Source organism: Tarenaya hassleriana, unplaced genomic scaffold (genome assembly GCF_000463585.1).
Source record: "Tarenaya hassleriana unplaced genomic scaffold, ASM46358v1 Cleome2, whole genome shotgun sequence".
In the NCBI taxonomy this organism is placed as follows: domain Eukaryota; kingdom Viridiplantae; phylum Streptophyta; class Magnoliopsida; order Brassicales; family Cleomaceae; genus Tarenaya; species Tarenaya hassleriana.
In genome coordinates, this window is record NW_010965372.1 from 2548009 (window position 1) to 2571192 (window position 23184).

Below are 23184 nucleotides of genomic sequence, written 5' to 3' on the forward strand. Positions count from 1 at the left end.
TACGGGGATCAAGAGTTAGGTGTGTTAGTATGACTGTATGACTCAAGGTTAGTCTCGGGACAGTCGGGGTAGACTCGGGGGACGGGTAGATGTCGGGGCGTGACCCTCGAGGGGCCATTGGTGAGATATAGACTTCACCGGAGGGGGTCACTTAGACGGTCTAGGGAGTCATACTAGTCTAGGTCTTAGGTAACTTTCGGAAGCGGAGGTGTCGGGGGACACTCGCTTGGGTAGGTTAGGTGCGTCGTGTCACGCTGAGACGTGTTTATGACACGCTCGGTAAGGACTCCTTTAGAAAGGTAGGTTCAATGCGCCTTGAACCATACCCAGAGGGGGAGTTACATGGAAGTTACGGGAATGAGCCTGCTAGGGTTTGGCGTGTCTGGTTTTTTTTTTGTGTTTTCCCATGTTTCTCGTTCTTTTGCAGGTTTGGCAGAAGAAGGTGGAGATTTGTTGAATATCTTCAGCAAACCTTTGGAGCGAAGTGGAGGCTTCTGAAACCTCGGTTCGAGTCAGAAGGTTTGGTAACACGGAGGGGCAAAATGGTCTTTTGTAAGGTCACGTTATTTGACCTAGGATTAGGGCATTTGTGCGCAGTGACTTGTTTTTTGCCGTCTTGAATTTCTCTCTCTTTCGGTGGTGCGATTCTCGTTCCTCCGTGTGTCGGGATCGGTTTTCCGGTCGATCTCCGGCGGCTTTCTTTCTGTAACCCTAGCAAACGCTGTTCCTCTTCCCGAGACGTAGGTATCGAGTGTTAGAGCTCGATACCGAACTCGTAACTCCGGTGTCTCTTTTTCTTTTCTGTTCTTGAGCACACACGAGCGAATCGGAGACGAATCGGTGAGGTTACGAGAGGACAATCCTCTACACAAACAATTGGTTGTTTCCGCATCTCTTGGTACAATCAAAATTTTCACTTTGTTCTGTGACAGAATATGATGTGGAAAAGGCAAATTTTACTCCACCAGGAATAAGTTATAAGTCCGGAAAATTTGGGATCTCACTCTCTTCCCAATAAACTTTACCAAGAAAATATACTATGATCCCCTTATATATACCCTAAACTACTGAGCAACTGCTTCCAACTAACTAAGGCTGACCAGCCTGACCTTGCACTAGCCTGTACTAGTAAGTAGTTGCAACAATCATGTCGCAGAGCTAACTTGGCCGTCAAATCCCTGAACAAAACCTAATCTCATCTTTACCATTTGTCACACTTCAGCAACTTTTTGATGCCCCACAGTCTTCTTCATATTCCTCCTTGAGTAAAACAAATTAAATTCTTCACTTTCTTCTTGGATGTATCATTCTGCCACTAAAATTGTAAGGATGAGTCACTTCATGCAGCCACTGGGCTATCATGTCTTCCCCATGAAACAACATTTGCTTCTTATCTAGAGGATTTTTGTTTGAGAATGAAATGTCATTGGAACCAGACATTATTCCTACCATAGTCTGTTTTTTTTCCTCAACAGTTTCTGACACTGTAGACGTCCAAAAGAAGTTTAATCCTTCACTTTATTGACGCAGAAAGTTGGGAACATCAAACAGCTACCAGTGGATCTTAAAGTGCTCGTGGATGGGCTTTCGTCACTCTCGTTACCTTCACAAAAGCCTATGTTCAGTCAGCATATGTACAAATTCTTTTGCCTTCAATTCTTAAATCACTGTGGTTAGAGCTATCTTTTTGTCTTGGGATTGAAATAGGAGTGACTATCTTTATTTGGCTTTGGTGGTTTTTCTTCCTGATCAATATATAATACAAGATTTGTTTGAACTGCCGATAAGATCATGATAGGTTAACACTTTCTGAGGACCCTGCATTGGCCATGGGCTTTCTCGGTTGCTCGAACTCGAAGGGCAGCAGCTGTCCCTCTATTGCTTGTTAATGGAACGTATAGGAAGAGTTTTCGTTCTGTTCTTGATTCCTCAATCCTTCAGCATCAGTTGCAGAGGCTGAATGATCAAACCTCTCTCAAAGGTCAGCTGGCAGAAGAAATTCTTTCTTAGGTGTCAGCGGTCGATATTCTTGTCACTGATTCCCTTTTGTTTTGACACTTTTATCGCAGTGTGGAAATTTCCCTTCATGCCAGGAACTACTTACTAACTAAACACATTCTGTATACGTATGTTTTGTTCTGTTTACAGAACATGTGCACGTTTATCTAGATTGAAAAAATGAATCTTATGGAGCATTCTCCTTTGTTATACAGTAAACTCTGGTCTAATAAATAGTATCATATGATGGAAATTATAGGATAGTTGACCATATGAAGGTTACAAAAGATCTGATTTATCGCCTTTTCTATTGTCCTATAAGTTTTGGTGCCTTGGCCACGGATTGAAACTATATGAATATAGTCTCTTTGACTCTGTAGCTGATTCTTGTGTGGACTTGATCCTTGGATTTTTTTTTTGTCTTTTATTCCTGCGCAACAAAAAAGAATTGATACGAATGTGGAGCTGCGGAGTGTATATGTACCCTGGAAGCCAACTGATGTGTTACCAGCTCTCGACTATTGCTGAAGAATTCATTAGATTTCTGTTTACATTGGATGACGTTACCAGGGGGTTGAGTTGATAGTTCTTTTGTTCTTCGGTTGTGTGTAACAAATGTTTCTGTGGGATGCAGATTTGTTCGGGAAGTGAATGCAACAGTGCACCCAATTCACTGATCAAAGAGAGAGGAAGGTGAAAGTGGAACTGTACTGCACTCTTCCTTGACAAGCCAAGAGCACCGAGGCCTAGTATCGACTGACATATGGATATGTTTTTATTCGAAATGATGCGGCAGAGTTAAACCATCTTGGCTGTTTGTCGGCAGCTTGCCTACCAGAATATAGAGAGTAACAAGTACAAGTGATTGTTAGGGGAAGGAATGTTACATTAGGTGTAAGATTTTACGCCAAATGGAAAACCTCTTTTATCCGACTTTCGCCCGAGTTACCCGTTATTATAGGATCCGGTGTTGTGCATGGTATAATGTATTCTAAGGTATTGAAGAAGCTTCGAGAGTGCACCGATTGGGAGCGGATCTTTAATAATTTAACAATATAAAGACGGAAAGTTCTGGAGACATTGAGGGAGAAACCCTAAAAATAAGGAGGGGAGGGAGAGAGAGAGAGAAACAATGGAGGAAAAGAAAGAGGAAGCCGGAGCATCGTCGTACAGGTATTGGGTTAGGGAAGCGACAGCAGACGCGGCTCCTCCTCCTCTTCCCCGCAAACTCAACCCCCACGACATCGCCCACTCCGATTCCTCTAATCCTCCCGCCCTCGGCTCTCTCTGGAATCGAGTATTCATTTCTCTCTCTCTCAATCTCAAACCTGAAGCAAAGCTATTTCACATCACAAGCCTTTTACTTCCTTTTCTTTATTTTGCATGCTCAACATGTCCTCGTTTTCCACAGGCTGGCACCTGGGAGGAAAAGAGTCTCACCAAATGGGCCACCGATCGGTTAAAGGTCTTTTCCTCTATACTTGACACTTCTTCTTCCTCTTTCCTTTAATTTTTTTTTTTTTTGCAATATCCGATTTGTTGGTATGGTTTGAGGTGGGCTGCAGGAGTTGCTTGTATCAGTCGGCTCCTTGGAATTCTCTTCCGGAACCGCTGAGATTAAGGATGTCAGTAGATGCGTAGGAGATGTTAGTCCCATTCTCTCTCACTTATTGTATCTCGCGTGCTTTTTTCTCCATTGACGCCTTCTTCCCCCTAATGTAGGCATTCTTAATTACAGTCCGAAACAAGAAAAGAGTCGGCTACACTTATGAGATTTCCCTCAAATTTGAAGGTAGGATCTCTCTCCGTTCCCGCTCTTGCTCACCATTTTCCTCCACAATATGTGTATTCATAAGCTGCGGGATTTACAGCAAAAGTTTCCAAGCACTTTGGGTGACTAGAAATGTGAAACCGCTATTGTATTTCGTTAAAAGTTTTCTTTTTTATAACTCTCAAAGAAAGCCAAATGCAAGGTCAGCTAATTGTTAATGGATGAGATTTGTCCTCCCCTGAAACAGTTAAAATTTTTTGCATTATCATTTCTTGCTTTTTTTTTGTTCAATGTTTCTGTGTTACTGCAGTCTGATTTCCTTTATTTCACTTAACTCAGGGGACTGGACATTTGAAGATAATAAGAAGAAGGTCAAGGGAAGGCTGGACATTCCCGAGTTCTCTTTCGGCGAACTAGATGATCTCCAGGTAACATCTCTTCACTTCAATTTGTATTTGTATTGAGAGGCGGACATGTATAGGCATATTGACATTATTTATACAATTCAGAGGTTCTATTTCGTATCAACAATAGGTAATGAGATTCTGACCGGAAATATATGCACACATTATGCGTGTGGCAGCTGGATGTGAGTCCCATTGAAGACAGCGAACTTTTGCAACAGCAAAAGCAGCGGATTTGTCTGGATTTGAAGCAGTTTTTGGAGCCTATTCGCATGAAACTCTGCCTATTTGAGCGGGAACTCAAGGATAGATAGGATTGGATCTTGTGATCATAAGCATGATGAACCTTTGCTTCTTCGATGATTGTTTCAACTGAGTTCGATTCAGCAACGTTTCAGTTGTGCGCCGAGAATGTAGTGTTGGCCACTTGATTTAGTAACAATTTAATCTATGAGTTTGTTGTCTTCACCCGTTTTATTCATCGTTGTCATTGATCGAATACTATAGCTTATGTTTTGCGACTACCGGTATTGACTGTTACATATGCATCTGAAAAGTTACCAGCCAATTCCTCCATGATCTACTGGGGGTAGTTTTTATTATTAGGGATATGACTGGTTAGGTTATCACGTTGTGGTTGGCATTGGATTCTTCTCGATAATTGAAGATAGCCATTATAGAAAATTGGAGTTTTAATATTATATATTTTTTTTAAATAAAGTTGGCATCTCTTCACAATGTGTTATTTATTGTTTTGTCATGAATTTCAGTGAGAAGCAACTCTGATATTACAATCCACAAGTATCAAAGGGTGGGAGACTAAGAACGGCTGAGTGAATCCGCTAAAGTAAAAGCAGTAAAACTCACCATCATCATCATCGATCGTCACCATATCCTGGGTCTAATACCATTGAGATTTCGATGATGTCGCACCACTCCAGTCCCCTGCAGTTATCGTGAACTATTTCATACCCTTAAAGCGGATTCATTCAGATGAACCCAGATTAAAAAAACGAAGCTTTGAAAATTAATATATAGTTTCATTACATCTAACGTGCAAATTAGATTAACCTCGATGCATGTCAAATTTTGAATACCCCATGACCTATGGTTCAATCGTGAATGTAAAACTTCACTCCATCTTTCCACCTATTCTGTCGATCAAGTGGTTATAATGACCTAAGCCCTAAAATGAATGGATTCATAAAGAAAGCAGTAAAGATGTTTGACTGAACATATCCGACATTGGAATCAACAAGCTGATCATGGTCTAACATACTGGAAATACGGGGTAGAGGACAAAGTTATCTAACTAACTAGTAGCATTTCCAACAGTCTATGGAAACCTCTTCGTCTATTAATCTTCCCTTTGGGATATTTTAGCAATCTGAAGGTCAAGGTTCCCGTTTTTTGTGGAAGGGAAATCTCTTAAGTGTAGCCAACTCATTTCTTGCTTCGGACTGTGCCTACATTTACGGAGGAAGAAGGCGTCAATGGAGAAACAAAGCACAAGCGAGAGAGGATTTAATCTCATTATCATCATCATCATCACCATACCCTGGGTCTAATACTATTGAGATTTCGATGATGTCGCAGCCACTCCAACCCAACAGTTGTCGTGACGTGAACTCTTTTATACCCTCAAAACGGATTCGACAATATTTACGATGGATTTTTCTGTAGTTTTTCCATCGCAAAACGCAGATTTCATCATCGCAATTTTAGCGATAGATTAACGACCGACAAAGTTTTGCGATACCACTATACGGACGAAAATTGTTCCGTCGCAAATTTGTAATTGCGACGGATTTTCTTTATAATTACGACGGATTTTTTCATCGCAATTTCGATTGTTTCTTGTAATAATATATATATGTATATATATAAATATATTATGGATATATATTTACATATAAAAATATATTATGTATATAATTACAGATATATATAAGAATAAATGTTTATATATATATATATCGATATTTATAGTATGTATATATTGTGTATTTATATATACAAATATATATTCTACATAAATATATAAGTATATCGATATGTATAAACATATTTTGAATGGTACGGTTCGGAAAAAATACCGATATTTTTGGTTCGGTAGGAACCAAAACATGTACGCTTATATATCGTGTATCTATACTACATATATATGTTATGCACATATATATATATATATATATATATATATATATGAATTCGAATGTGTATATATTAATATTTACATGTATATTCATACATGTAAATATATATGTATATGTATATATGTATATATATATATATGTGTATGTATATATTAATGTTATATGATATCAGAAGTTTAATTTGGAGTAGTTCGATGATTATAAATTAAAACTCTATAGTTAAGGAAGATTATATTGGAGTAATAGGAGGATGGGTGATCTATTGGGAAGTGAGTTCGATAATTACATTTCAAAATTTTGGATTCCATTTAGAGTCGGGATCGGAGTCGGGATCGGGATCGGAGTCTAGGTCAGGATCGGGGTCGGGGTCAGGATTGGAATTGGGATCAGGTTCAGGGTTCAGAATTTAGGGTTTAGGGGTTAGAGTTAGTGTTTAGGGTTTAGAGGTTCAGGGTTTCGAGTTCCGGGTTGAGGGTTTCGGGTTAGATTTAGGGTTTAGGGTTTATGTATATATATATGTGTGTATTTATAGATATAAATATTTATATGTATAAACATTTATATATGTATATATATTAATGTTATATGATATTATAAGTTTAACTTGGAGTAGTTAGAGCAGTTGGATGATTAACAATTAAAACTCTAAAGTTAAGGAGATATTGATGGAGTAGTGGGAGGATGGGTCATCTATTGGAAAATGAGTTTGGAAATTAAATTTGAATGTTTAGGGTTCGATTTAGAGTCGGGATCGAGGTCAGAATGGGGTCAGGGTCGAGTTTAGGGGTTCGGGGTTCAGATTTCGGGTTTTGGATTTAGGGTGTATGTGTTTATATATGTGTGTGTTGTGTATGTATGTGAATATGAATATGTGTGGAAATGTGTACGTGTGTTTATGTGATGTGTATGTGAACATATATATGTATGTGTATTTATGTTGTATGTATATATACGTATAAATATGTATGAATATATGTATATATATGTAAAATTATATGTGTATATGTGTAATGTACGTGTATATAAATGCATGTGTATATGAATATATATGTATATATATATGTATATGTATAATATATTAATTTTGTATTTTTTTAAATTAAAAAATATTTGCGACGAAATTTTCCGTAGTTTTTCTGTCGCAAAACGCAGATTTCGTCTGCCATAATTTTAGCGATGGATTAACGTCTGAAAAACTTTTACGACAATGTTTTACTGTTGAAAATTATTCCGTCGCATTCCATCAAAAATTTGTAATTGCGATGAATTTGCTTTATATTTACGACCGATTTTTTCCATCGTAATTTTGGATCTTTCTTGTAGTGGTTTTAATTTAAAAAACATTTATTTTTTTTAAATTAGTTTTTTCGGGTTTTGAGATTCTGGAAAACTCGGTTGGAATTTTAGACGGTTCGTATTGGAAAAAATATCATATTTTTCGATTCGATACGGTTTGGTTCCAAGGAATCGGACTATATATTTATGTATGAGTATTTATAACGTGTATATTTATGTGTATGTGTGTATGATATATATGTATGTCTATATATATGTATGTGTAAATATATGTATATGTATGTGTATATATATATATTTGTATATATATATATATGTATATGTGTAAATATATATATATACAGTGGCGGATCTAAAAAATAATATAAGTGGGGGCATTCATTTTATACCTATCATTTTATAAAATCAAATGATATTTTTTATGGGGGGCATTTGATAGTTTTCCTTGTAATTTTATGTCAAAATCATCATTTTTTTAAATTAGAGAGGGGCCTGTGCCCCCATCCTTCATAACGTAGGTCCGCCACTGTGTATATGTATATTTGTTTGTGTATATATATGTATATGTATATATGTTAATGTTTGATTGTGTTGGAACTTTAACTTGGAGTACTTGAAAGTTAGTCAATTAGAAATCTAGGGTTAAGCGTTTAGTGGAAGGATGTGTGACCTACTGGAAAGTTAGGGTTTAGAGTTTTGGGCGTAGGGTTTAGAGTTTGGGGCTAGAGGTTTAGGGTTTATATTAAATATAAACTTATTTATAACTAATAAAATACATATATACACATCTATAATATATATTATAAATTATACTATAAATAATATATATATACATATTATTTTTTAATATATATATTAGTTAGAATTATTTTTATTTTAATATACATATTAGTTGTATATGTTTATGTTGAATGTATAACTAATATATTATATATACATATTATTTTTAATATATATTATATGTATATGTTATTTATAATTATTTTTATTTTAATATGTATATTATGTATGTACATAAAATTAATTATAATTATTTTTATTTTAATATATATATATATATATATATATGTATTAGTTATAATATACATATATATTGTAGTTATGTGTATATGTGTTTTATTAATTACAAAAAATTTAATTTTTAATATATATATGTATATGTGAATTTATATGTATATATATATTAATTTTTGAGTTAGCAGACGAGGAAATTTTCGGCGAATTTTAAAAAGTTCAAAGTTTTATGTGATAATCATATCAAGTACAAGATTTAATTGATAAGTAAAAAAGTACAGAGTTTTTTCATTGACCTGAGAAGAATACAGAGTTTTTTGGCGATTTCTCCTTTTATATATTTATACATACGTATATATGTGTATATACGTAAATATATATACATATTTACGTATAAATATTCATACATATAAATATATGTGTATATATATATGTATATATGTATGTGAGTATGTATATATGTATATGCGTATTTATACATATATAAATATTTATATGTATAAAAATTTATATATGTATATATATTAATGTTATATGATATCAGAAGTTTAAATTGGAATAGTTGGAGCAGTTGGATAATTAATAATTTAAATTCTAGTGTTAAGGAGATTGTGCTGGAGTAGTGAGAGGATGAGTGATCTATTGGGAAGTGAGTTTGAGAATTAAATTTAAATGTTTAGGTTTGATTTAGAGTCGGGATCGAGGTCGAAGTCGGGTCAGGGTCGGATTTAGGGTTTCGGGATTTGGGGTTTAAGTTTCGGGTTTAGGGTGTATGTGTTTATGTATGTATGTGTATGTGTATGTGTTTATGTATGTGTGTATATGTGTATATGTGTATGTGTTTATGTATGTGTGTATATGTGTATGTATATGAATATGAATATCCGTGTTGAAATGTGTACGTTGTTTATGTGATGTGTATATGAAATATGTGTATATGCATTTATGTATGTATGTGTATATGTGTAAATATGTATGAATATGTATATATATATAAAATTATATGTGTAATGATGTGTATATGAATATATATGTATATGTAGATGTATAATATATTATTTTTGATTTTTTTAAATTAAAAAACATTTGCGACAAAATTTTCCGTATATCGCAAAACGCATATTTCGTCTGTCGCAATTTTAGTAATGGATTAACATATGAAAAACTTTTGCGACAACATTTTACGGACGAAAATTGTTTCATCGTATTCCATCAAAATTTTATAATTGCGATGAATTTTCTTTATATTTACGACATATTTTTTCTATCGCAATTTTGGATGTTTCTTGTAGTGTTTTTATTTAGAAAATATTTTTTTAAAATTATTTTTTTCGTGTTTTTGAAATTTAGTTCGATTCTGGAAAACTCGGTTGGATATTTGTGTATATATATGTAATTGTATATGTATATGTATATGTGTAAATATATATATATACGTATATAATTATATATATATGTATATGTATATGTATATGTATTAATGTTTAATTGTATAAAAAGTTTAACTAGGAGTAGTCGGAAGTTTGTTAATTAGAATTATAGGGTTAAATCTGTTTGTGCTGAATTAGTGGAAAGATGAATGTTCTAATGGAAAGTTAGGGTTTGGGGTTTAGGTCGGGTATCGGGTTTAAGGTTTTTAATTTTTAAATTTTAATTTTTAAATTTTTTAATTTTTATAATTTTTATAATTTTAATAATTTTAATAATTTTAATAATTTTAATAATTTTAATAATTTTTAATTTTTAATTTTTAATTTTTAATTTTTAATTTTTAATTTTTACCATTTACTGCTTCTTTTCCTCTCTTCCTGCCTCTGACGTAAACCCTGAAATACTTATCAGGTTCCTCACAGTTTTTATCTGCTAGACTGTCCTCAGAGGTAGCATTTGTCGCCTTAGATGTTCTTGGTGTCACATTCATATCTGTCATACGTTTGCTTACAAGTATTATCTACCTGAACTTCTCTATACAGGATATGATGAACAGAACTAGCGGAATTGGAAATGCTTCCTTCAGTGATGATGAAGACACAACTCAGATCTCCGGTTCAGTGCCTGCCGGTAGAGGTCGAAGAGGTTCATCCACTGCTAAGACGTCTCGTGGGTCTTCAGATCGTGGTAGAGCTAAAGCCTCAACAAGGGGGAGAGGTCGTGGTAGGGGTTCAAGTGCCATGAAGCAAACCACTCTTGATGGCGCTCTAGGTTTTCGCCAGTCTCAAAGGTCAGATGAGTTTAAACATGTAATCCATAGTGCTAGGGAGTAACACGAGCAGGGTAGGATCCACATCACTAGCTAACCTATGTCAGTGATTTGTCATTCATAGATCTGCAGCAGCAACAGCCACAGCCACCTTCAAAGGTTTTGCTTCTACTGAAGATGATAATGTTGATTCACCTTCAAGCGAAGAAGCAGAACCCGAGGGTATTAACACAATTGACAGCAGTTCGGTATGGACTATCCCCTGCAGCAATTAATCTTCTCATTGATGTCTTAGTCTTCTGCTATCGGTATTCGGTTTTTGGACCACTTTGCCCTGACCCATGTTGATGTTACAAAGCTCGTGACATTTTGGCCAAATCCCACTACTTGATTTCTGTCCTAGGGATTCCTCGGATTGACTAACCAAATCCCATTTTGTTTTGGGATAATGAATCTATAAGGACGAGGATAACACCGGTAGAGGCAGGGGACGTAAAAGACAAGCTACAAAGAGTGGCAGAGGTAGTAGAAGTTCTACAACTTCAAAACGAGGGAGGAAGTCAGAAAGTTCTTCGCTTCAGAGGCTACTCAGTAGCAGGGACGATGATGACGACGAGGACGACAAAGATATAGAGAAGAAACTGAACAGATCTCAACCTCGGGTATGTTATCATCTCCTTTCACGCCAACCATTTTTCTACTGAACCATTCAGCTTCAGGGCAGATGTGTTTGACATCAAATATCATATGTATCGTGATGCAGGTTACTAAGAATTACGGAGCTCTGAGGAGGTAAAATACGCGTTGGAAATGAGCGATTGTGGCTCCCAGTTTTGTTTTGTTTAAACTTATACGACCAGGGACCTCTGTCAAGGACAAAAAAAGGTTTTCTTTTATAGGATGTAAGTAAATATGGAAGATTGCAACAACTGTGGGGCGTCTTGTTTGCTTCGCTTGCTTTACAAGGAATCTCCGAATATTTTTGTTTTGCGTATCATTCATTTCAACGATGCCGTGCAATTCTTTGGTGCACAAAGTATTAATGGGCAAAATCCGAAGCTGCTTTCTGTCTGGCTGATGCCCACATCCTCTCTCTCCATCTCTCACTCTTTGAGTTTTGCTCCTTCGTCCCTCTCTTCTCAATTTGCTAATTACATTCAAATATCCATGTGAACGTTACACACAAATTGTACAACACCAAAAGAAAAATGGCGTCAAGATTTCCAACTCTCCATAAGAATGCTTAACACCTGAAGTGCTTGAGACATGGGTTCGTGTTGACTTCAAAGAGCCAGCCTGGTTCAAAGCCGGCGCTCAGATATTTATTCTCCGAAGGAGGTTTGGACTATCTCAGAAACCCTAACCTCGTCCATCGCTCAGAGCAGATTAGCCGTCCTCGCTTTCCAAGTCGCCCTAATGGCTCCGCATCAATGGCTTTGAAGGGGTTGGAGAAGGGAATGACATTTCCCCGGGTGGACGGTACCTTGACTCGTCGAGTCTGGCCGATGACCCGGTTACCTTCGCTGAGCTCAAGGTTAAGGAGATCAAGAATGACCGGCTGGCTATGTTCTCCATGTTCAGGTTCTTCGTTCAAGCCATTGTTACAGGGAAAGGACCTCTGCAGAATCTTCTTGACCTTCTTGATAACCCTGTTGCTAACAATGCCAGGGCTTATGCTACAAAGTTCGTACCTGGAGCTTGATTTTGTATCACCTCTGAAACTATATTTATCAGATGACTATGATCCTTCTCCTAGTGTGATATGCAGATGTATATACACTTTTACATGTATTGTCTCTCTCACTGAACCCTAGTGCTGATCTGTTCAGGTTAAAAGCCCTAGACTCTGATCTTGCCCCACCATTTCCGATGGTGACTCTTGTGGCCATCTAGTCGATGGAGTCTTGCTTTTGTCTCTCGTAACCTGGCTTTGTAATCTTTCTTCCATGTCTCGAATCTCAGCTTCAGTTTCTTGAGTTCTTCTTCTGGGTGGTGTTGGCCGTCGGAAATGGATAGCTGTGGTCCCATTTTCGCCTCGACAAGAGACCTTGCATCTTCATCGAAACTAAATTTCCGTTGCTCGAATTCTCTGGCAAGATTGCTGACCGAGTTTAAACTGCCATTGGTGAATTTCGTGGGAGTGCAAATTCCGGGAGTTCCTATAGACGTCACTGTGTCCTCTGAATCATAACCGAACAGTGATATCGAAGTGTCGGGTCTCGTTGGATGACCTCCATTGTTGTCAGCAAGACTCTTCCTGGCAGCTGCGAGACTCATCTGATGAAGCAAAAACTCCAAAATTAAAAGCTTTCAACAAAAATATTCGTAACTATTATTGAGTCAGAAGAGCAAATCAATGGTTGTACCTGCAACGATGCCATCTGCTTTTGCCACGCCTCCTCCACCGACTTCATCTTTGCCTCGTAATCTGACCACTTTGCCTCAAATTGTCGCAATTGGCCCCGCAGTTCAGTGTTTTCTTCTTCCTTCTGCACTAAAGCTGCTTCGGCTTTCTGAACTCGCCTCTGAAGTTCAGCCATAGCAGAAGTTGGAGGTGGGGCCTGGACCTGCTCTTGCAGTAGATCCTAAACAGAAATGGGGAAACAGAGTTTTAGCAAAATAGGGATCGGAGAAAAGAACAGCACAACCATCTTACAGAACACTACCTTGTCTTCAGAAATCCTCCTATTCGATCTCCTCTTTGGTTTTGTCTTCTCGCCATGTGATTGTTTCTTGCATTGCAAGCTATTGAATTTATTTCGAGCCAACCAGCCACGTACAACTGCAAAACAGGAGAAGGCGAAGAAGAATGGTGAAATCTGCAATGAATGATGAGGAAGCAATAATCTTAAAGCAAGGGCAAGAAGGCAAACTACCCACCTGATTGCAAGAATATGGCTGCAGTTATCTCTTCTGCAATGGCTCGGGATACAGAAGCTGCACGGTATATAACATCATACTTTCTTCGGGAATTTTCACCTCGGATATCTGCAGCAGCAAGTGAATATTAGTCAATCAGATTCAAGACTCTTAGTGATCTGACTACCTAAAGATAAATATCAACCCTCGTATTGAGAGAACTAAATATGCAAAATAGAGAGATGAAGACCGAAAATAAGCATAAAAGAGGTATGTTGGTGATTACATGATTGCAGTAACATTGCCCCATTCCTCAGCTGCCGGAAATATTGACGAGACCACCGGCCGCGGAAGTGTTTCTGTATCCCAATTACACCTTTCAGAATTAGTTTTCTTCTACCCTCGAGGATACCGATCTATAAAAAAATGGTGAAAACAAAGGCATTACATTACAATTGTCAGTAGTGGAAACAAATACACTCGTGGCTTGGCTTCCACGTTTAGGAACTTACTTGCCCAGTTCGGAGGTACAATTTCGTATAACCAACTTGAAACAATTCAGGAGGGATATTAAATTGCTTCAGAACAGCAATCGATATGCTCAGTGGATCCCGAGATACTATCGTGCCGGAGAGCGGAAATCCATATCTAAGATGTATGCAAGCCAAATGAAAACAAATCGCTCAGAAAATTTGTGGAAGTCGGTTATCCACAAAAGTACAGAAATAAAGTTGCGAAGCTCACCTCTCTGAAAACTCTTGATGAGTCAACCGGGTGGGAAATCCCGATCTAGATATTCTGACAACCTCTAAAACACCACAACATCTAAGTTGATGAAGGACAAGATCCTCCTCATATACACCGGGAAACTGCTTAGAATTAGGCATTATGCATCGGATAAAATGAGGAGTGGTGTTCTCCAACTTGTTCATCAACTTGAAAAGTTGACCCTGTTAAGCATCGAACAAATTAAAAATCATGGACAAGCAAAAATTATTAAAGAAATATGTGGATACAAGAATTAATGTGAGTAGAGAAACAAGACTGCAGAGTTCAAGCCTTGGAAGTACCTTAAACTTCGTACCAACACTTTGATTTGTAGAATCTGATAACATTGATGGCTTCTGAGACTTGTTAGAATTTTTCATAACCAGCGATTTCACCAACTGGCAGTGGCATGCGCATGATGATAAAAGTTGTATGAGATCAGCATGTAGTGGATCTCGGTTCTTCTCCAAAAAACCATTTGTATCATAGAGAACCTATTAACAAAAATATCACTCAGTATACACTCCCCCATCATGGAACCTGAGCCAGATGTAATTCCTCCGGTACCATATTAATTGTCAGACCCACATAAAAACAATTCAATATGCTCACTATGCAGAATCAAGGTGCTGGAGCTGGGGGCATAAACTGACCTCTCCAGCATAATGGTTAACCCTGAAGGCTCGACCTCTTTCTCCTTTGAAGCAGCGATTAGCCTTCAAGTGCTGCTTGAGCTTATTGGCGAAGGTCAAATCAGTCGCCTTTGGAAATTTTGATTCCTCGTCTAATAGAGACAACAAACCAACGGGTTTCTGCACAATCGGCCACATGGAAAACATTACCATTTTTATTCTAACCAAAGAGATGTCTTTGTAAAACATCGTAAAAGATCATCATTTCATATTTTAAAACAAAGCATTTAAACCGACCCTTCTATTCAGGAAAAGCTGTGAATTACCTTCTCAATGAGATCTAAGCACTCTTGATTGTCTTCAAATTCGACCTTAGCCCAATCAATTCCATCCACTTCATACTCCTGAACATTGATGATGTTTACATGAATAGAGAGAACAGACAATTCAATGAAGAGTAAGTGGCTAGAAGAAAAGATTAGATCTTTATATATCACCTCTTGTTCAAGTTTAAATATATGCCGTGTGAAGTGTTGCTGCAGTCTCTCATTTGCATAATTAATACAGAATTGCTCAAAACTATTATTCTGAAACAAAGGAGATCAAATCATCACAGAGTCAAAAAAGAAATTGTGACTGAGAAAATATGTAGCACAGTAACTAACCTTGAATGATTCAAACCCATATATATCAAGAATACTTATAGATCTCTCTGTATTTGATTTACCAACTTCCAGCGTAGTGTTTATCTGTCCAACAAGCCGGTCAAAAAGGCTGGCATAGATGAATTTTGCCAACGCATCCCTCATATCAATTGCCTAAACATGAGATGATTAAGAGATTCACATATCAACCCCTTAGATGATTTTGAATAACAAATATTAGGATAAACTAAAAACAAGCGAACCTGAGGCAATGTCAGTCTTTTAGCAATAGCATCCCTACCCCCTTGGAGCTTACGGGTAGATAGAACCACCATAAACTCCTCAGGCTTGCAACCCATAAGCATTGCAGCATTGGTGACAGCTACCAAAAACAACAGATAAATTGTAAGTGTGACCAAATTTGATCATTTCTTCATACAAAGATGCAGGATAAAGTAACAAACAGGGTAAAAAGTTCTATCATAACTAGTCCTCAAACACTAACCAACCAATAGTCTGTGACAAAAGCATTGGCAATAAGTTCATGCCTGATACATTTATTCAATAAATGATGTCAAGGAAGAACTTTATGATGCCAGTTATGGTGATGATGAGTGAAGGCCTATAGATTCTACCTTCATCTGCTACCACATCCACATGATTTTCACTGTCAATCACTTGGAAAGATATGTTCCCTATCCACAACACAGCCGCAAGAAGTGCAAATGTACGCTCTTGATAATCTTTTGGTATTTTAACGATATCAAAAGCTTCCTACAGAAAATGAGATATAGCAATCAGAAAAACAAACAACAAAGTCCCAGGATTTACAACTCCACAGGAATAGAGGCACAGATAGGACACAAAAAAAGTTACCATTAGTTTCTGAAATTTCATAGCATCATCAACACCATCAATGGTCAAGCAATCACTCTGATTCAGATAGTTGTACTCACTTGCTGTCTTAAGCTTCAATCTCTCTGCAAACAAAATCAAAGAACAAATAGCTTGCTGATGACTCTAGCTAAGATTTAGGTGTGTCTGTATTCTACTTCAGCAGGGACATTTTCAAAGCATGACAAATGTGAATGAATATATATATTGGTATTAAATCTTAGATGTTTCAGTTTGAAACGTTACCTCTGAGAGTTGGTGAAGCCCCTGCACACAATTCATAAAAGATGTGGTAGGATCTTTCACCATCGGACAACTGAACCACTCTTGACTGATAAAAGGAAACTAACAAACAGCTTCAGCAACGATTAAGGGGTGAAAAATCAATGAAAAATTTACATAGGGAAACAAAGAGTACCTTTTCTAGCAGAACTGTGTGCATCCAGCAAAGAATATTAACGCAAAACAATGAAGAAAAAATGAAGTATGTGAGCACAAAACCACAAACATCACAAGAAAATCATAAAGAGGTCAAATTGTTACTCACAAGTCTCAATTTTGGCTCCACATATATGTCCCATCACACTAAAATGAATTTCAGTCAGTTTACCCTGCACCCATTTCGTTTCACTGTTAGTTGAAATAAAATAACATCTTAATATACAGAATATATTTCATGCAAAATATGGAGGGAAAAGCTGCTATAAATAACTTACAAATCGGCTAGAGTTTGAGTTTCTTGATGTTTTAGCATTCCCAAATGCTTCAAGAATACCATTTGTTTCTAGGATTTCATACTCTACCCCACAGCTACCTCTACCAAGAGCTGCAAAGTACTGCATCGCGAATTTTGCCGTCTCAGTTTTCCCAGCTCCACTTTCCCCGCTGTAGAATAATTATATAACCAAATGATCATCCATATTTACGTCTCAAACCGTTAACCTCTACATCCAGCAGGAGGCGAACTTCAGAAGTGAAAGGCTCTTACCTTATAATGATAGACTGGTTCTTGCCATCTGCAAATAGAGAAGTTCAAAGGGTAATCACCAGAAACTCATTATGTCAGCACACTCAAAGAGTTTTGTTTCCCAGTTTAATGGACAAAGGAAAAGTGTGAAAAGAAAATACTTCTACTCACCTCTCATCATCTCAACATAAGCTGCATCAGCCACGGCATACACATGAGGAGTGTCCAAAACCTTCTGATGATAAGCCGAGAGGATATCTTTTCCATAAATCTGGACATCTTTAAACGGATTGACGGCAATCAAAACTGGCCCGGCTTTACTCTACAGAACATAAGCAAGAGAATCAGTTCAAAGAGTAAACAGAGAAATGACAAACTAATCAGTCCGATCAGACAGAGTTTCCTTTAAACTTACATAAATCAAGTCTTGTGAATATCTGACCCGTAGATTGCAAACGACCGATGGCTCATTCAGATAACTTAACTGTATAAGATCTTCAACACCTTCAAGAATCTCGGGGTTTGCAGGGAAGATCCCTTCTGTAGACACTTTCACAACCTTTGGTAGCACAAATTTAAACATCAGATACAGTCAGGCCCCTGTAACTCTTACAGATGAGAGTTTAACTTAAAGAAACTTACCTTTCCATGGGACAACATGACAAACGACTCGTCACCGGAAGTAGACTGTATTATCCCCAATTGCCACTGCCCATTAGGTGCCCGACACCAAACACAAAGTTTCTGAAATCAAAACATCCACAGTAAATGCGGCTGTCATAATCTGCCCCATCATATGATCAAAGACTATAAATCAGAGTCAAAATCTTGACATCAGAAGGACTAAAATGCTCAATCTTTCATGTCCATCAAATCAAAGAAACCTCTATAATCTTCACTACAGAGTTAGCTATAACAAGTTAAAAGCCTCACCGTACGTCACCAAAAAGGAAATCAACCCCAATATCTCAAAGTTTCAAACTTTATCCAATAAAAGACTCACCTTCTTGATGAAATACTCAACGTTATCGTTCCATTCGGATTCCGGAGACTTCTTACGGTCCTCAGCCTTCTTCGCTGAACTCACCTGAACACTGCTACTCTTCACACCCTCCATTGCAACGTTCTTCTCCTTCGCGGTGTACGGACATTCCCCGCTCTGCTCAGTCCTCATTTTCTTGCTCCCGAAGGTCTTCCTCTTCACTCCTAAATCCTTCTCTTTCCTCTTCCCATCCTCCTTCCCCTTGCCTTCGCTCTCCGCCGCGGCGGAGATGGCCCCGTTCCCGTCTCCGATCACATTTCCGACGCCAAAGTTCGCCGGAAGCGATCGTCGCGCCGACGGCAGCCGGGCCCTAGAATTCGGCCGGGCCGGAAGCGCAGGCGGAGTATCTGTCGGCCGATCGTACTCGTCTTGCCTGCGAAGAGACTCGAGCATCTCCTCCAGCGAGCTTTTCGCCAGCGTCGTCGGCGACGCCGATAATATCATCGTATTCTCTTCGCGTCTCACCGAAAGTAATCGCAGAAGAAATTCAGAACCCACCAACGGAAATCCCTCGCAGAGGCTTAATCGACAAGCATTTCGCGCAAATCGAGCTCCATATAAACCCTAATTTATGGAATCATGGAGGAGACCGAAGAAAACGTCGAAGCCAGAAGAAGAATCCCACGCCTCGTTAACCATGCATATGCTCCTCGGAACCTGAGATCTTCTAGGGAAACCTGAATATCAGAGATTCAGCAAAATAAAAACTCAATTTTTAACCAGAAACTGGAAATCTCGAGGTTTTTGGACGAAATCTTTTGGGGGGATGGAAACTCCTGAATTTGTCGTTACAGAAGCTGAATAACGAAAGGAAAATAAAGTCGAAACGAATTTGCCAAACGTGGAAAAGAGTAGAAAGCCAAATCCATTGCCAACGACAAGAAACAAACTTTGAGAAGAAGAAACGGAAGCGAAACTTACGAGTTCAATGGAGCACAGACGAGGGGGGGGATAACAAAACAGAGAAGAGGTTAAAAGGTTGTTTGTTAGAGGGAAAACAGGGAGGAAAGGGATTTGTTTGGTTACTGGGAAAATAAAACCTCTGAGAATTTTCTTCCCAGAGAAAATTGCTATTTTTTCTCAAAGGTTGCGACTTTTGCTTTGTTGGGAACAAGAAGAAGATAATACATGCTCCCGCTGTTCCTTTCTTCTTCCATTTTGTTTTTCTCCGGCAAAAATTCAAATGCGTCTTTTTTTTAATTAAAAATAAAAAGGTTTCCGGATCTGGAGTATAATAACATATTAATTAACCATAATACACAAAATTAATAATATGAGGAAAATAAAAATAATTTTGCTGTGCGTTTTGGTACTGTTAGTCAACATCCAATTATAGAATCGAAAAATATGATACTGTTTACAACCGATTTGTCCAAAATTTTTAAACGGTAATTTTAAAAACTGTTTTTTTATCTATTCGAATTTTAAAAAATTCAAAAAATCAAATTTTTTCAAACAAATCTAAATTTTTTTTAATAAAAAAAATAATCAATTGGTATATATTTTTATAAAATCGGAACAATTTTTTGAATTGAACTCGAATCGAATGTCGAAAAATTCATCTCTAATTCCTACACGTTTCCCGGGTAGATTACGAATTCCCAAGTTTTTCAAACAACTACTATTGTGTTATCGTATTCTTTTAAAAAAAAAAAATTGGTAAATTTTAATTGCCTGCCAGTAATGTTTACTTAATGTATTCACATAATTTATCATAAAGACAATAATAAAAAAAAGTCAAAAAGGTTTTTTTGAACGTGACACATTAAATGAAACATACGATTTGACAGTTCTACCCCTCAATCAAGGCGCTCACGTTATTGTGACCCACCAAACTCGTCTGAAATTATAATTAGAAACATAACCTTTATGGCATGGTTAATTGGGGTTTTCTTTCTACTAATGCTACCAATGGAAATTCATCATTTTGAGGCTCCTTTGATAACATTTGTTCGTTGATCCGTGTGTGTGTATATATATATATATAGTGGCAGATCCATAGAAAATTATGAAAGTGGGTAAAATTTTATACATTTAATTTGAAGGTAATAAATTTATTTTTATGGGGTAATTTAACATTTTTATCGGTAACATTACAAAATTTATAAAAATAATTAATATTTTTTAATTAGCTACCCCATTCTATATAAGGTGGATCCACGCATAACGTGGCTTCCGCTAATCGTGCGAAAAAGGGCACTAACGATTAGAACAATGGAGACACAAGGATATATATATATATCAACAGTTTAAAAGCCCAATAATTGTTGACAAGGAAGAAATACTAATTTCAAATCATTAATAAATATATTTAATTCCGGTACTGACCATCCCATGATGATTCACGTAATAATTTGGATAACATTTAATTTTTGATGGTGTCGTCACCAAAAAGTTTACGTGCCTTTCCAACCAAATTCAACTCGCAATTATTCCGTTGTGAGTCTAATCCCCTAACCAAACACAGTGCTCAAATTAACCAAAGACCCTTTAGAGGTATTCATTACCATGTGGTAAGATTTTTGAAACTAACAATGATTACCTCACCTTAGATTTTTTCCATCAACTACACAAGTGTCCGTGATTAATACATTTAATAAATACTTATTGCATAGGTAATTAGTAGGGCGCACGTTTCGGTTCGGCCAGAACCGAACAAAAAAAATACGGTATTTTATCCGATTCATACCATCTAAAACTTCTTCTGAACGATATTAATTTTAGAAAAACCAATTTTTCGAAACCTAACCAAATTGAATTTTTAAAAACCCGAAAAAATCGATTTTTTTTAAATAATTTTTTAAATAAGAATCGAAAACGAATCAAACTGAATATAATATAATAACCGATTAATATTTATTTTTGTAAAAATAAAAAAACCGAACTGAAGTAGGTAATATAGGCGGTCATATTTTGATGGGATGAATGATTATGTAACCAAAATCAATTTAAAATAGGTCTAAATGTCCGGTATTTTCTTTTTTCAACTTTTTCTTTTTTACTTTTGCCGAATGGGTCACGTGATGTGTTTACCGCTTTGCATCATTGGGCGTGATGGAGAGTAAAAAAATTTATGAAAAAAAAAATTAATAGTAAAAGAAGGATGCATGCTCTGGTGATGTTGTGTCGTGCATGGCTTGTCCCGACACGTCCGCAACGGAATGTCTCATTTTAATGTCCGAAAACTATAGTCTATCTGACATTCTTTTTGTTTTTTTTTAACACTATTCACATTTATGTATTTTAAAATTATTGTTTTGTGTTTAGGGAGTTGATTGATTTACTTTTTGGATGACCTAATGAGTAGAATTTGATGATTGGCTAATATATTGATTCTTTGATTCCTTCTCAAGTAACCCGGATGTCTAACGACTGGGAAAATGTGGTAACTGTTAACAAACAATACTATTAAGCAATACAAAACCACATTTCACCCAAGAAAGCAAACAACAATATTATTAGCATACCATCTTCACCTATATAAACAATATTAAATTATCATCGACAATAAAAATAAAAGGAGAAATCAAATTCGTATTGTCGGGCATTATCAAAGTATTATTGTCATCAAACATCTAATTGGTTTTGGTAAATTCGCCGAACGACCCAAGAGGACGTAGAGGACGTAGCCGAGTGGTGTAGCCGGTGAGAGGTGGTGGGGCGTCTCTATCCCAGGTTCCATGTTCGAGCCGCGAATTGGGGAAAAAAGTGTACAATTATCTGATAATTTTGATACACAGACTGTTCTCGAATCGTGGGAGATATAGTCGGACTGAAGGTTCGGAAAACTTTCTAGTTATCAAAAAAATTGCCGAACGACAAAATCCAATTCACACGGCCCGTACCCGTAGGACCCATGGATAAAATAGATCCATCGATATTTGATATAAAATAATGATCAAATAAAATAAATTAACAAGTCACGTGAATTTTGCAGAATTTGTCCCGAAACCCAATAACAATATAAAGAAACAAAATAGTGTCGATCAAGATAAATATTTTAAAGATGGATGAGAATCGATATGCTATCTAATAAAAAGATAGAAATAAAATAAAGTTCATTAAAATTTTTGTATTTTTGTATCGTAATTTTAATTGTATATCTTTTTTATTCTATTAAAATTTATATTTTTTATATCTAATAATAAAAATATTTATATTTTTAACAAATTATCAATAAATTTTTAAATATAAAAATTTACTTTTTTAACGTTAACCTTATAATAATTTTATTTTATTTATATGATATACCATCAATTATCTAAGATTTATTAATATCAAACAATAAAAATAACAAAAATTATTAAAAAAGTATATATATACACGCACACATATATATCCATTTATCTTAGTTTAACGGTAACTTGGATTTCATTTATGCCCATTTATCCCTTTAATTCTTTATCTTTTAACGGTAACTTGGGTTTGTATTCACGAATTTTAAAATTTCAAAATGTTATCTTTTTAATGGCCCACCACCCATTACAAATTTTATTAAAAAATATTTATATTTTAAGTTTGGTTTTTATATCCGCTTCG

The 23184-nt window shown here is 36.5% G+C and overlaps 3 protein-coding genes and 1 pseudogene across 7 annotated transcripts; 3 read left to right on the top strand and 1 right to left on the bottom strand.

The window, feature by feature from the left end:
* Positions 1–2966: 2966 nt before the first annotated feature.
* On the top strand, positions 2967–5409 carry LOC104811843. Of its 4 annotated transcripts, none has more exons than XM_010538689.2 (6): positions 2967–3295; positions 3410–3463; positions 3564–3644; positions 3721–3790; positions 4109–4197; positions 4279–4370. In XM_010538689.2, the coding sequence occupies exons 1-6, from the start codon at positions 3131–3133 to the stop codon at positions 4360–4362; spliced, it is 543 nt and encodes a 180-aa protein (XP_010536991.1). In that variant the 5' UTR covers positions 2967–3130; the 3' UTR covers positions 4363–4370. The 4 variants fall into 4 exon arrangements, with proteins under 4 accessions (XP_010536991.1, XP_019057885.1, XP_019057884.1 ...); XM_019202340.1 differs by lacking the exon at positions 4279–4370 and adding an exon at positions 4944–5409 and having other exon boundaries at positions 2976–3295; XM_019202339.1 differs by having other exon boundaries at positions 2976–3295; positions 4304–4396.
* Positions 5410–10479: 5070 nt separating this feature from the next.
* LOC104811844 (double-strand break repair protein MRE11-like) lies at positions 10480–11906 on the top strand. Its single transcript, XM_010538690.2, has 5 exons — positions 10480–10519; positions 10613–10860; positions 10964–11087; positions 11301–11501; positions 11603–11906. Exons 2-5 carry the CDS (start codon positions 10616–10618, stop codon positions 11633–11635), a joined length of 603 nt encoding a protein of 200 aa, XP_010536992.1. The 5' UTR covers positions 10480–10519; positions 10613–10615; the 3' UTR covers positions 11636–11906.
* On the top strand, positions 11752–12559 carry LOC104813271 (annotated as a pseudogene).
* A 97-nt stretch (positions 12560–12656) lies between these two features.
* On the bottom strand, positions 12657–19769 carry LOC104811845 (myosin-2-like). 2 transcript variants are annotated; one of them, XM_010538692.2, is made up of 25 exons: positions 19567–19769; positions 18607–19322; positions 18246–18347; positions 18019–18162; positions 17775–17925; positions 17625–17652; positions 17353–17521; positions 17184–17247; positions 17055–17068; positions 16883–16967; positions 16619–16722; positions 16378–16516; positions 16006–16124; positions 15764–15916; positions 15596–15685; positions 15425–15502; positions 15120–15278; positions 14769–14960; positions 14443–14648; positions 14211–14346; positions 13985–14057; positions 13720–13827; positions 13506–13621; positions 13206–13424; positions 12657–13116 (listed from the first exon to the last, which is right to left on the bottom strand). In XM_010538692.2, the coding sequence occupies exons 2-25, from the start codon at positions 19087–19089 to the stop codon at positions 12679–12681; spliced, it is 3570 nt and encodes a 1189-aa protein (XP_010536994.1). In that variant the 5' UTR covers positions 19090–19322; positions 19567–19769; the 3' UTR covers positions 12657–12678. The 2 variants fall into 2 exon arrangements, with proteins under 2 accessions (XP_010536994.1, XP_010536993.1); XM_010538691.2 differs by having other exon boundaries at positions 13985–14114.
* Between the last annotated feature and the right edge of the window lie 3415 nt (positions 19770–23184).